The sequence below is a fragment of the Trichomycterus rosablanca genome, chromosome 2, assembly GCF_030014385.1.
Source record: "Trichomycterus rosablanca isolate fTriRos1 chromosome 2, fTriRos1.hap1, whole genome shotgun sequence".
NCBI lineage: Eukaryota > Metazoa > Chordata > Actinopteri > Siluriformes > Trichomycteridae > Trichomycterus > Trichomycterus rosablanca.
Genome location: NC_085989.1, coordinates 17,676,459 through 17,690,231, shown reverse-complemented (window position 1 = coordinate 17,690,231; position 13,773 = coordinate 17,676,459). Strand labels below are relative to the sequence as shown.

At 41.4% G+C, this 13,773-nt stretch overlaps 1 protein-coding gene across 1 annotated transcript in view; it reads right to left on the bottom strand.

Moving 5' to 3' along the window:
- LOC134330874 (dedicator of cytokinesis protein 7-like) overlaps nt 1–13,773 on the bottom strand; it is a 92,922-nt gene that overhangs the window by 27,022 nt on the left and 52,127 nt on the right. Inside the window, exons 22-28 of the mRNA XM_063012149.1 lie at nt 8,584–8,756; nt 8,058–8,159; nt 3,045–3,131; nt 2,792–2,887; nt 1,540–1,680; nt 1,283–1,396; nt 938–1,108 (exon numbers count right to left, since the gene is read on the bottom strand). Coding sequence (XP_062868219.1) covers nt 938–1,108; nt 1,283–1,396; nt 1,540–1,680; nt 2,792–2,887; nt 3,045–3,131; nt 8,058–8,159; nt 8,584–8,756 — 884 coding nt within the window. The remainder of the gene's footprint in view (nt 1–937; nt 1,109–1,282; nt 1,397–1,539; nt 1,681–2,791; nt 2,888–3,044; nt 3,132–8,057; nt 8,160–8,583; nt 8,757–13,773) is intronic.

Sequence of the window (13,773 nt, the reverse complement as noted above, 5' to 3'; positions counted from 1 at the left end):
ATTTTGAATTATTTGAAATAAAGGCATCCCCTGCTATCAAAAAGTAGAGTGAAACCTTTTGTAAGACAAAACAATGTAAAATGAAAAAGCAAAAATACTGGAAAACAACCTACTAAATCATGCTAAGTAACACATAAAACCTAAAATAACATTTCCATGTTAACGCAGGAATAATGCAATAATTGTTTGGATTTCTTAAAAATTTATTTTGTTGTTCTCCACAAAGCTATATTTTTGTTTGTCTTACTCCGCTTTCCGTCATCTTCTTCGCTACCAACGCCTTTGAAGCTCCAGTTGGATTATGGGATAGATTAGCGGACCGCAAGTGTGCATCGTTTGCATACTTAAAAATGGCTGCCCAGGCAGTAGGTCATCCGGGTACTTTTTGCGTACTGCTTAATGAATACTACGTATTCGGACACACTAACCACTCTCGCGTACTGCTTTCGCGTACTGTTCAGTATGAAAGTATGCGATTTCGGACACAGCTTACCATAAGTCTTTTAAGCTCTCTAGTTTGACACATGTGCCGTAAAATATTCATCCTTCTGAAAATTTTGGAAATATTCTACAAGTGACATTTTTTACAGAAATCGATTTTATCTGTATCTACCAAAGACCATGGGATAACCAGTTCTCCCTTTCATCGAGGTACTACATGCAAATGGCATCCATTTAACTCAGTTTACATTGACTGTTCTTTGTTTTTGAAGCTTACCCTTTTACTTGGGATACTGGTTCAGGTGAGATTGTTCTCCTTTCATTCTACCCTAACCCCTCCATCTCATCCCCCACCCCTATCACACCTTTTGCATTTTGTCGCTCACTGAGCTGTCTTGCTTGAACCACTACTTCCATCAGATGTCAGTCCATAATGCTAGCCTTCAGGCTGATGTGTGTAGTTTAATGAAAGGCAGTTTTGTGTATGTGTGTGTACCTGAGAGGTGGTGGAGGAAGTTGAGGGTGATGGAGAAGATGGAGGGCTGAGGGTGGAGCATGGCAGGTTAAGAGTGATGTAGTGCTCATGACTGCACACTATACGCATGCAGTCCAGCCTCAGTGCCATCAGAGAGCTTGGGTTCTGCGTCGTGTGGAGCTTATTGGCGATCTGATCACACACACACAGCAAACGTACAGTGTCACTTCAAAACTTCTTGTAATGTTTTCATTTTATGTCTTTGTTTTACCACCACTGGGTCTGGTAAACTAAGAAAAACTAAGCACCCCCATTACCCCCAAATCAAAAAAGTGTGTGTGTGTGTGTGTGCAAGTATTTAAGCACCTGTTTATAGTAGGTACGGATGAGGTTAAAAACAAACCCCCGATCCACAAGAGAAAGCAAGTCATTAAGGAAGAAGGCCAGACTGTTGTTTAATCTCTCCACAAGCTCAACATCCTGGTACAGACAAAAACACAGATGCACATGCATACTCTCTTAAAGAGGCCAAAGTATTTCTGTTTATACACACAGTTCCTGGATCAGACTTCTAAACATGTTTGGGGCTGAGATCGTTTAAAGGCATATCTTAAAGCTGTCACCTTGTGGTGCCTGCTGGCTATGTCTGCACTGATGGCGCACACCAAGGCAGCAATGTCGTCCACAAAGCGGTCAGCAAAGCGCTGACGTCTAGGCACGTCCAACTTGGATGTAAGAAACAGGTGATGGGCCATGCTTTTAACCTAAGAGAGACAGATTTTTAATTAGAAACTCCAAACCCAAATCAAAAGATTGACCAGGTCTTGCAAGCACTATTTATTTATTAGGATTAAATGTCATGTTTTACACTTTGGTTACATTCATGACAGGACAGGTAATTACTAGTTACACAAGATTCATCAGTTCAAGTTTAATGTCAAACACAGTCATGGACAATTTTGTATCTCCAATTCACCTCACTTGCATGTCCTTTGGACTGTGGGAGGAAAACGGAGCACCTGGAGGAAACCCACACAGACACAGAAGAACATGCAAACTCCACACAGAAGGGCACCGGACCCGTCCACCTGGGACTCGAACCCAGGACCTTCTTGCTGTGAGGCGACAGTGCTACTCAGAGAGCCACCGTGTTCTTTCTCTAAACACGAGTTTAAAAACTATTTGAATTTCTGTCACCCAATTTATCCTGATCAGGGTTGATCAGGGTTCAGATTCCACCAGAAAGCACTGGGCACAAGGCAGGAATACCCTGAACAAGGTGACAATCCATCGCTCAGACAGAGTCAATCAGGTCTGTGTCGATGCCGGGTTGGTAGATAGCACTGCTGAGATTCGAACCAGGTTCCTCATGTAAAGACTGGACACAGAGAGGGAGCGTAACAGTCCACTATGCCAGTGGTCCCCAACCACCGGGCTGTGGACCGTGGGTCATTTATTACCAGGCCGCACAGAAAGAATAAATAATTAGAGATCGCTACAAGAGCAATGAAAACACTGCTTCCATTTCCAACACACGGGTGTTTATCGTCTCATATCACCCCCAGGTGGAAGCAGTGTCTCATTGCAGCGAAAAAAGCTCATTTGCGAGCAGTATAGTTATTCTATTTTAAATCCTACCGCCCCCGCCGGTCCGTGAAATTATATATTATATGAAACCGGTCCGTGGTGCAAAAAAAATTGGGGACCGCTGCACTACGCCACCTATTTTCTATATTTTCTATTGTATTTCATCTGACCATTGTACATTGTGGTGTCACAAACTTTATACTTGTGAATTAACAAACCAAATATACTGACATGTTAAAGGTGCTTGCTTTGGTGATGTACGTGTATATTGGTGTGTGTGCGATTTACCATGAGCTGGAAAAAAAACCAAGCCTGTTGCAGTGCTGCCTCTCTCACAGTGCTAGTACTCACTACCCACTGCAGAGCCAGCTCTTCATGTAACAACTGGACACAGAGAGAGAAATTAATGCATGTGGACACACATATAAATGCACATCTATAGCACATAATCTATCCATCTACCCCTCCTTCCACTTGGTGACACGGAAAAAAATGATAGAATGAATAAGGGATGGGTTTCAATAAACAGTGTGAGTGTTACCTTCCTGTGGAGGTGTTTGGAAGGTGGTGCGAGTAAGCAGGTGCTGTCGATGAATGCTGACATGCGGTTAGCAACCCGGTCGCTGGCCTGTTGCAGGGGCCATAGTGCACGACCATGATGTGGATGAAGATGATGAGATGAGTGATGGGAAAGAAAATGAAAAAATGAAGGAGCATGCTTTGTTGAAAACCGAAAAACAAACACAGTGAAAGAGAGGAAAAATTAAAACAATAATGAATGGACCTAAGCACTGTGGTAATATCAGTTTATATCAAACTTACAAAGAATATTCATCCAGAATACCACATCAGGAATTTACCAGCAGAGGTGATGACTAAACCAAATGCTCTGTGTATGGGGTAATTCTTTATTTAGTTAGTATGGCAAAATACTTTTTTTAATTAAAAAAGCATTTATTGTCAGTACTTGAACATGAAATCAAATATTTTATTTTATTATTTCCTGTGGATCTTAATGATTTGTAGCAATACATGTGTGGGAAATGAGAGAAAAGACCATGCAAACTAAAATCAGTGACCAAGAAGCATTTCAGTACAAAAGCAAAAGCAAAGAAAAGCAAATTAGGTGAAAAATGGAGATGAGGGGTGATTGCTGAAGATAATGAAGACACTCTCCAGCCCTATACAACCATCCCAACTAAGCCAACTCAAAAGGTTAAAGACATGATGCACACATCACCACAGACCCAGACAAAAACACTCAGCACAGCAGTAGTAGTAGTAGTAGTAGACATACATGTAAATGAATGTACACCCTAATTCAGTTCAATCTTTTATCAGGGCCTAAATGTCAATTGTGTAACCAAACAAATAACCTGTGACAAAACAAGCAAGTGTGCCAATTTTTACAGAGTTTTCGGCATTCAGAAAACAGGTGGAAAAAAAATGAGTACACCCTAAAACTAAGCAACAATAACATACAGTCAAGGTCTAAGTTGACTGTCTTTTACATTGACCCACTCTTCCTTAAAACTTAGCTGCAGTTCATTTATATATTTTTTCTTTTTAATGCATTATCTCCCCATTTTCCTTCCGCTGCTGAGAGATACCAGATTGCATCCAAGGAGAGCACGTCGCTGTACAAGCCTCTTCCGACGCGTGTACAGCCCTCCTCTTCTCGCTCCTGCATTCTGCACAGGTGTCTCTTCCGCCAATCAGGGTCCTTACACAGCGTATGAAGACCCACCCACCCACCCACACATAGCCCCACCCTGCAGATACGGTGGCCAATTAGTATCTGCTGCAGGAACTGCCAATTATGCCTGCCAGATGACGCCCAGCCGTCGAACTGAGGAGTTCAGAAACTTGGTGCTGGTGTGCTAGCGGAAAATCCCGCTGCACCACCTGGGCGCCCGCAGTTCATTTATATTTAAAAAATATTCACTTATCCACGTCTCTTTTAATATTATGCAACCGTGTCTCAATTGGGTTGAGGTCTGGACTTCGACATGGCCATTTCAACACCTTGATATTCTTCTTCTGACATGTAGATGTTAATGTGCTGGTGTGCTAGAGATTATTGTCTTGATTCATGTCCCAGTGTTGGCCCAGATTAAACTGCTGGCCTTGTATAAGTCTCAAGAATATTCTCGTATAAAGCAGTGGTCCCCAACCACCGGGTCATTTATTACCGGGCCGCACAGAAAGAATAAATAATTAGAAATCTCTACAAGAGCAATTAAATTTCCAATACTCTTGGAGTGTTAGTGTCTCTAATCACCACTAGGTGTGAGCAGCGTCTCGTTGTAGCAAAAAAAGCTCAGGGCTCCCACCGAATATCCATTCTATAGTTCTTCTATCTTAAATCCTCCCGCCCCTGCCAGTCCGTCAAATTATATCTTATATGAAACCGGTCCGTAATGCAAAAAAGGTTGGTGTATATAATGCTGGTATAAAGCACTGTTCACTGTTGTCTCAGTGATACAAGTTTTAAGGTCCTGTGGTGGCAAAACAAGCCCAAATCAGAGGCATTATTCCATCATGTTTGACAGTTGGTATTGAGTGTTGCTGGAGTGTTGCTTGCATGATAACTAAACATCTTTACCTTGGTCTCATTAGTCCAAAGAATATTGCCCCAATACTTCTGTGGTCTGTTCACATGCAATTTTGACAATGTATGTTGTTCTGCCATAATATTTTGAAGAGAGGGCCCCTTTCTAGCTCTTCTATACAAGCCATAAATGTTCAGTTCTACCTTAATGACATTTAGCAGCGCTTTTATCCAAAGCGACTTGTAATTGTAAAAGTATACAATCCAGGCAAGTAAAGGTCAAGGGCCCAACAGTGATGTAGTGCTTTATCAGTTTCTTTTAAGTTCTTTCTGTTGTAGAATGGTGAATTTTAAATTGTTTGGAGATGGCCTTATACCCTTCCAAACAGCAACTGCTTTGCTGAGGTCATGGCTGATGTTCTGTCTTCTTGGCATCAGGTGGACATACATAGGAGTGCTCCAGAGCCAAAAGTTCTGCTTTTATTAAAGGCTAACCCACTTCCTGAGGATGAACCACGCCTGTGCATTTCTAAATATTGATTTAATTATAAAGGAGAAATTGTCTACATATTCCAATTTTTTTTTTTTTTTTTGTAGTTTGTAGGGATTACACAACTGTTATTTAGACACTGAAAAATGAAAAACCAAGTAGAGTGTACTTTAATTTTTCCATAACTGTATTATGTTACTATGATGAAATTGCAATAAAATGTTTAAAATAAGATGGATATTTGCATAAATGGAGTAGTTAATGGGGTATCAGGGTGTGATGTTGTTGATATAAATGTATGAAATAGTGTTAGGATAGTACGGGTAATATTGTAATATACACTGATCAGTCATAACATTAAAACCACCTCTTTGTTTCGACACTCACTGTCCATTTTATCAGCTCCACTTACCATATAGAAGCACTTCGTAGTTCTACAATTACTGACTGTAGTCTATCTGTTTCTCTGCATGCTTTGTTAGCCAACTTTCATGCTGTTGGCCAGGACCCCCACACAACCACCACAGAGCAGGTATTATTTGGGTGGTGGGCAGAGGTGGAAAGTAACGAATTACATTTACTCATGTTACTGTAATTGAGTAGTTTTTTTGTGTACTTGTACTTTTTAAAGTAGATTTTACAACCAGTAATTTTACTTTTACTTAAGTATGTTTTGTATTAAGAATTGTAATTCACTACATTTTAAATAACATCTGTTACTGAGTAAAAAAAAAAAAAGAAAACAATAAAACACTCTACATTAAACCGGCCCGTTAGGCTGTTTGATCCGGCCCGCTGAGCATTTACGCAATAGTTCTTTAGAGTAGGGCTTGCAAACTGAATCACTGAGTTTCATTATGATGTTGTGCATAAACAACTCCATGAATCGGTTTATTTGGTGAAGAGATTCAGATGTATAAAGCAATCAGAGCTTCAGAATTCACATTCTGGGCGGAATTTTAATCGTTTTCTTTATTGGTTGTTCTATAAATGACAGTTTAGTGAACGAATCACCAATTTAAGCTTTTTACCGGGAAAGCCGAGAGAATAAATATAGTTTTCATTAGTTAGGTGGATAAAGCAGTTGGGTATGGATTTATATATTCTGGGAAACATACAAGATGGTCTTATATAAAGTGGATTATATCCCTAATGGAACAACACGTGGATATAGATCAGGTAAGCAGATAAGTAATTATGATTTTCTGCTGCTGTGTGATTGATCTGGGTCGCGGTTCTGCTGTTTACGGCTGGCTTTCATTTTGCAACGATAACAAAGCATTATGAAATATTGTGATTTTTTATGTTCATTTATATGGCTGCATAAATTTATATAATTTATATAATTCATATAATTTATATAATTCATTTATATACAGCATAAATGTGATTGTGAGATTCTGCTGGTTTGTTTTTGATTTTGATCATGTTCCTATGACGGTGTTATATTTTTTACAAGCTATTTATATAGCTTATTTATAGTCCAATAAGTTATAAAATAACGTTAAACAGCGATTTATTGAGGATAAACAGAAATAATGCTGTTTTGAATTGATAAGAGCAGTTGCAGTGTGTTAAGTGTGTAGAGGTTAAATCCACACATGAACTGCTAATATGCACTGCATGGCTGGTGAGCTGTGTGTAGTCCTGCTGTATCATTCATCTATCAACTTCTGTTGGAAAATGATGTCCCTCCTTCTGTTAAAAAAGTAACGTAGTAACGTTTACTCTGAGTACATTTTAAATGAGTTACTTTTTACTTTTTACTTGAGATTTTTAGACTAGCAATTTTACTCGTACTTAAGTAAAAAATCTTCAAAGTAATACTTTTACTTGAGTACAATATTTTTGTACTCTTTCCACCTCTGGTGGTGGGTCATTCTCAGCACTGCAGTGACAATGTCGTGGTGGTGGTGTTAGTGTGTGCTGTGCTGGTATGAGTGGATCAGACTGTTGGAGTTTTTAAATACCGTGTCCACTCACTGTCCACTCTATTAGACACTCCTACCTAGTTGGTTCACCTTGTAGATGTAAAGTCAGAGACGATCACTCATCTATTGCTGATGTTTGAGTTGGTCATCTTCTAGAACTTTATCAGTGGTCACAGGACGCTGCCTACGGGGCGCTGTTGGCTGGATATTTTTGGTTGGTAGACTCCAAGCAGTCCAGCAATGATAGCTAGGTGTTTAAAAACTCCAGCAGCACTGCTGTGTCCTGTAGTGGTCCTGACCATTAAAGAACAGCATGAAAAGGGGCTAACAAAGCATGCAGAGAAACAGATAAGTGGAGCTGATAAAATGGACAGTGAGTGTAGAAACAAGGAGGTGGTTTTAATGTTATGGTTGATTGGTGTATGCTGCATTTATATGACAGTGGGGTAGTATTGAGGATAAGATATGTAGTACTAATGGGGGTGAAGTGATACGGGATATGAATGGGACAACGGGGTAACAGTGTGGGATAACATTGCGATATAGGATGTTAACAGGACAATACGGGGTAAGACTTAGCACCTGCTTGGGCTCACAGCTGGAGTTGGGGTTCCGGCGGAGCACGGATCTGGAGCCCCCGGGAGCATAAGCAGAGTTTACCCAGGAGTGAGAGCGGTCTATCCCCTGCTCATCCACAGATAACACAAACACACAGCAACACAGAGAGAGCGGTCAGAAGGATACTCATCAGGAGGAGAGCAGAGACAAACTGGATTCACAAATAAGGAGACAATCAATTTGAAAAAAACACACAGGATCAAGGAACAAAAGGGTTAGGAAAAGCTTTAGAGCTAAATGTGTGGTCCTGCGCAGGAAGTAGCTCAACCACAGGCATGCACATCTATATTCATTAGCCAGTGCAGGAAAAGATAGCTCCTTTTAGCCCACATAAACAGGAAAAGCAATAGGATGGCCGGAGCTGTAGGCTGTTTTTTATTTAACCTTGGTGCTCTAGACAACAAAAGCCTTGGTGATTAACAAAAACATTAAAACCAAAAATATTTCAGTTATTATACAGGCCTATCAGAGGATACAGATGAAGGCTCACCTTGCTTCCAATGATCCTCTGCACCTCCTCATCAGGAGAGACAGGTGTGGATGCCAGGTCAGGGTTGGAGTTGCTGATGCTCTTGGAGCGGGACAGCTGCAAACTGCTGGGGCGGCCCGTTGCCCGAGATAAGGTGGCATACTGGATAGGAAGGTCATAGGAAGATCCACTCACTGAAAAGGAAAGGAAGGAGTTAGCAACAGCTTTCTGTAACGTACAGTACATTTATAAAGTAGTCAGGCCTCTCAATTTTTTTTTAAATTTGTTTATGCACTTTTTCCCCTTTTTCTCCCCCTTTAGGGCATCCAATTGCCCCATTGCATCATGCTTCCTCTCCGCCTATGCCGATCCCTGCTCTGACCGAGGGGATCGAAGCTAACCCACGCCCCCTCCAAGCCGTTTGCATCTTATCACCCACACATTGACGAGTGTTGTGCCACCTAGTGTTGAGTACAGAGAGACACACCCTAAGAGCACTCTTTCCTCATCTCTGTGTAGGCGCCTCTAATCAGCCAGCAGAGGTCGTAATTGCACCATTCTGACAGAGAGAGACCCATATCCGGCTTAGTCCCGCCCATCTGAACAACAGGCCAATCGTTGTCCAGGTGACCGCTCAGCCCAGCCGGCAAGGCAGAGCTGAGATTCGATACGATGTATCCCTGCGTGTGTTTTAACCGCTGCGCCACCTGAGCGGCAGGCCTCTCAAATTTTGCACTTTTTTTGTGTTGTGTATTTGAGTTGGAATGGATTATGGATCATTTTTACCAATCTACACTTATTTACCCATAATGACAAAGTGACATTTTTTTGGAAAATTAATTCAAAATGTAATTTTTTAAATGTTACTATATATATATATATATATATATACTGTATATACTGTATATATACAGTGTATCACAAAAGTGAGTACACCCCTCACATTTCTGCAAATATTTTATTATATCTTTTCATGGGACAACACTATAGACATGAAACTTGGATATAACTTAGAGTAGTCAGTGTACAACTTGTATAGCAGTGTAGATTTACTGTCTTCTGAAAATAACTCAACACACAGCCATTAATGTCTAAATGGCTGGCAACATAAGTGAGTACACCCCACAGTGAACATGTCCAAATTGTGCCCAAAGTGTCAATATTTTGTGTGACCACCATTATTATCCAGCACTGCCTTAACCCTCCTGGGCATGGAATTCACCAGAGCTGCACAGGTTGCTACTGGAATCCTCTTCCACTCCTCCATGATGACATCACGGAGCTGGTGGATGTTAGACACCTTGAACTCCTCCACCTTCCACTTGAGGATGCGCCACAGGTGCTCAATTGGGTTTAGTCCATCACCTTTACCTTCAGCTTCCTCAGCAAGGCAGTTGTCATCTTGGAGGTTGTGTTTGGAATCGTTATCCTGTTGGAAAACTGCCATGAGGCCCAGTTTTCGAAGGGAGGGGATCATGCTCTGTTTCAGAATGTCACAGTACATGTTGGAATTCATGTTTCCCTCAATGAACTGCAGCTCCCCAGTGCCAGCAACACTCATGCAGCCCAAGACCATGATGCTACCACCACCATGCTTGACTGTAGGCAAGATACAGTTGTCTTGGTACTTCTCACCAGGGCGCCGCCACACATGCTGGACACCATCTGAGCCAAACAAGTTTATCTTGGTCTCGTCAGACCACAGGGCATTCCAGTAATCCATGTTCTTGGACTGCTTGTCTTCAGCAAACTGTTTGCGGGCTTTCTTGTGCGTCAGCTTCCTTCTGGGATGACGACCATGCAGACCGAGTTGATGCAGTATGTTGCGTATGGTCTGAGCACTGACAGGCTGACCTCCCACGTCTTCAACCTCTGCAGCAATGCTGGCAGCACTCATGTGTCTATTTTTTAAAGCCAACCTCTGGATATGACGCTGAACACGTGGACTCAACTTCTTTAATCGACCCTGGCGAAGCCTGTTCCGAGTGGAACCTGTCCTGGAAAACCGCTGTATGACCTTGGCCACCATGCTGTAGCTCAGTTTCAGGGTGTTAGCAATCTTCTTATAGCCCAGGCCATCTTTGTGGAGAGCAACAATTCTATTTCTCACATCCTCAGAGAGTTCTTTGCCATGAGGTGCCATGTTGAATATCCAGTGGCCAGTATGAGAGAATTGTACCCAAAACACCAAATTTAACAGCCCTGCTCCCCATTTACACCTGGGACCTTGACACATGACACCAGGGAGGGACAACGACACATTTGGGCACAATTTGGACATGTTCACTGTGGGGTGTACTCACTTATGTTGCCAGCTATTTAGACATTAATGGCTGTGTGTTGAGTTATTTTCAGAAGACAGTAAATCTACACTGCTATACAAGCTGTACACTGACTACTCTAAGTTATATCCAAGTTTCATGTCTATAGTGTTGTCCCATGAAAAGATATAATTAAATATTTGCAGAAATGTGAGGGGTGTACTCACTTTTGTGATACACTGTATATATATATATATATATATATATATATATATATATATATGTATATATATATATATATGTATATATATATATATATTTTTTTTTTTGTTTGTTTTTTTGTTTTTTGTTTATGCATTTACTCTACTTTTTCTCCCGACTTTAGTGCATCCAATTACCCAATTGCATTACGTTTCTTCTCTACTGATGCTGATCCCCGCCCTGATTGAGGAGAGCTGAGACTGACACACGCCCCCTCCGATACGTGTGCAGTAGCTGACTGCATCTTTTCACCTGCACGAGGCAAGTTCATATGCGGATCAGCTTTGTGTACGTAGAGCCACACTCTAATCAACGACTTATTCCTCGACTCTGTGCAGGCATCACCAACCAGACAGCAGAGGTCGGAATTGCCTCTGTTATGAGGAGTCCTTATCCGGCTCCCACCCTGTGTGAACAACAGCCAATCGTTGTTCATGTAGGCGCCCAGCCCAGACGGATGGCAGAGCTGAGTTTCGAACCGACGAGTGTGTTAGCGTGTTTTACCGCTGCGCCACCTGAGCACCTAATTTAAACATTTTTTACGAATGTTTACTTGGCCAAAGACTAATCAGTTGGCAAATTTAAGAAGGTAAAAATAATCTAATATTCTGTCATCATTCTACACCATAAGCCTAGGTAAACGCTTGTATGACTTTGTAATCAAATAGCAAATCATCATTTCCTTTAAGGCAGAATTATAACATTTTACAGAGCACTTAAATTTCCATAACGCCCTGAAATCAAAGTTGTACAACAGAATTAAGCTGCATTCAGGCAGCAAAACCGATTTGCGCTTGCTGAGCCAGTTTCCCACAAAGTGAGGCAGTGGCGCGTATTTTGCTGCTGAGCTTCCTTGTGCAGCATAAATTTGCTTCCCTGAGCGGCGCAGATTTGATGCATTGCCTCACAATTTTTACTGCTTGCGGCTTAAAGTTCAATCTGATTGAACTTTGACCTAGTTTGTCATTGACCTTTTTAAAGCTCTTTTGATGAGACAAATTGTGTGACGTAGACAGAAGCAAAGCACAAACATTACAAAACCCTGAACTGTTGGATTCAACACGACATGGCATAGAGGAAACCGGGTTTGCATTACAGATAGCCATCCCGCATTTACTAATCCTGGAATCGATTCTTGTAGCTTTTTTTTAAATTAAATGATGACCATTGTTAGACTTTCTTGTTTTAAACGGGTAATTAGTAGTTGTAATTATTTCAAGCTTGGTGCTCTGATGCAAATGCCAGCATAAAGTGGTTTTGCTGTGATCATGTGAAAGGCTTAAACACTGATAAGCAACATGCTGCACCCAGCCTTTTGGTGAACAAAGCGCAAAAGGCTTATCATGTGAATGCAGCCTTAGGCATCTATGTAGGGTTATTTTAGTGCCAACTTTTACTGATATACTAAGCAGATGGTGCCAAACATCCATATAATTTTATAAAGAAATGACTGATTATGCCCTTCTCACACTACATGAGGTAGCAAGAGCCATCCTGATTTTAGGTTAATCTTACATGATTATCTTTTTAAAGAGTCATGGGATGTGGGGCCTGTATAGACTACCCCGTCTAATCAAGGCAGTTTCTGTTAATAAAACAGGGCTGACCTGAGCTATTCAATGTGTTAGTTAAACCAGACTGAGGTTAGCTTTAATCTAGGATGTAGCTGACAAACAGTTTAACAAAAATATACAATACACTTATTGTTAAGCTGCAATAGCAGGCCAAACACAGAACAAACTTTTAGTGTGCTGCATAATAAAAATCTTCAATGCTGAAGGCAATGACAAAATTAGCTACTGGAACAAGAGAGTCAACTGTGAGAGGAAAACAGACACAATGACATTTATGACCCAATTTCTTTAGCTTTTCTCCTTAGAATTGGTGTTTTTAGTTTGTTTATGCATTTTCTCCCCCTTTTTCTCCCTTTTTAGAGCGTCCAATTGCCCCATTGCATCATGCTTCCTCTCCACCAACGCCAATCTCTGCTCTGATTGAGGAGATCGAAGCTAACCCACGCCCCCTCCGACACGTGGGCAGCAAGCCGTATGCATCTTATCACCTACACTTTGACGAGTGCAGTGCAGCCTAGCTGTGTGTATGGAGAGACACACCCTAAGAGCACTCTTTTCTCATCTCTGTGCAGGCGCCATCAATCAGCCAGCAGAGGTCGTAATTGCACCAGTCATGAGAGAGAGACCCTATCCGGCTTAGTCCCGCCCATATGAACAACAGGCCAATCGTTGTTCGTGTGGCCGCTCAGCCTCAGCCGGCAAGGCAGAGCTGAGATTCGATACGATGTATTCGAGATCCCAGGTCTGGTTTCAGAATGTGTTTTCACCACTGCGCCACCTTAGCAGCCTTGTTTGTTTATAAGGATTTTAACGTCATGTTTACACACTTTGGTTACATTTATGACAGGACTGGTAGTTACTCGTTACACAAGATTCATCAGATCACAAGTTTAATGTCAAACACAGTCATGGACAATTTAGTATCTCCAATTCACCTCACTTGCATGTCTTTGGACTGTGGGAGAAAACCGGAGCTCCCGAAGGAAACCCACGCAGACATGGGGAGAACACAAACTATCAAGTGTTTGTGTGTGATCTTCTGTTTTTAGACCATGTGTAGACTTTTCCTTTATTCTCCACTAAATGTGAATCTACATGTTTGTATTTATATATGT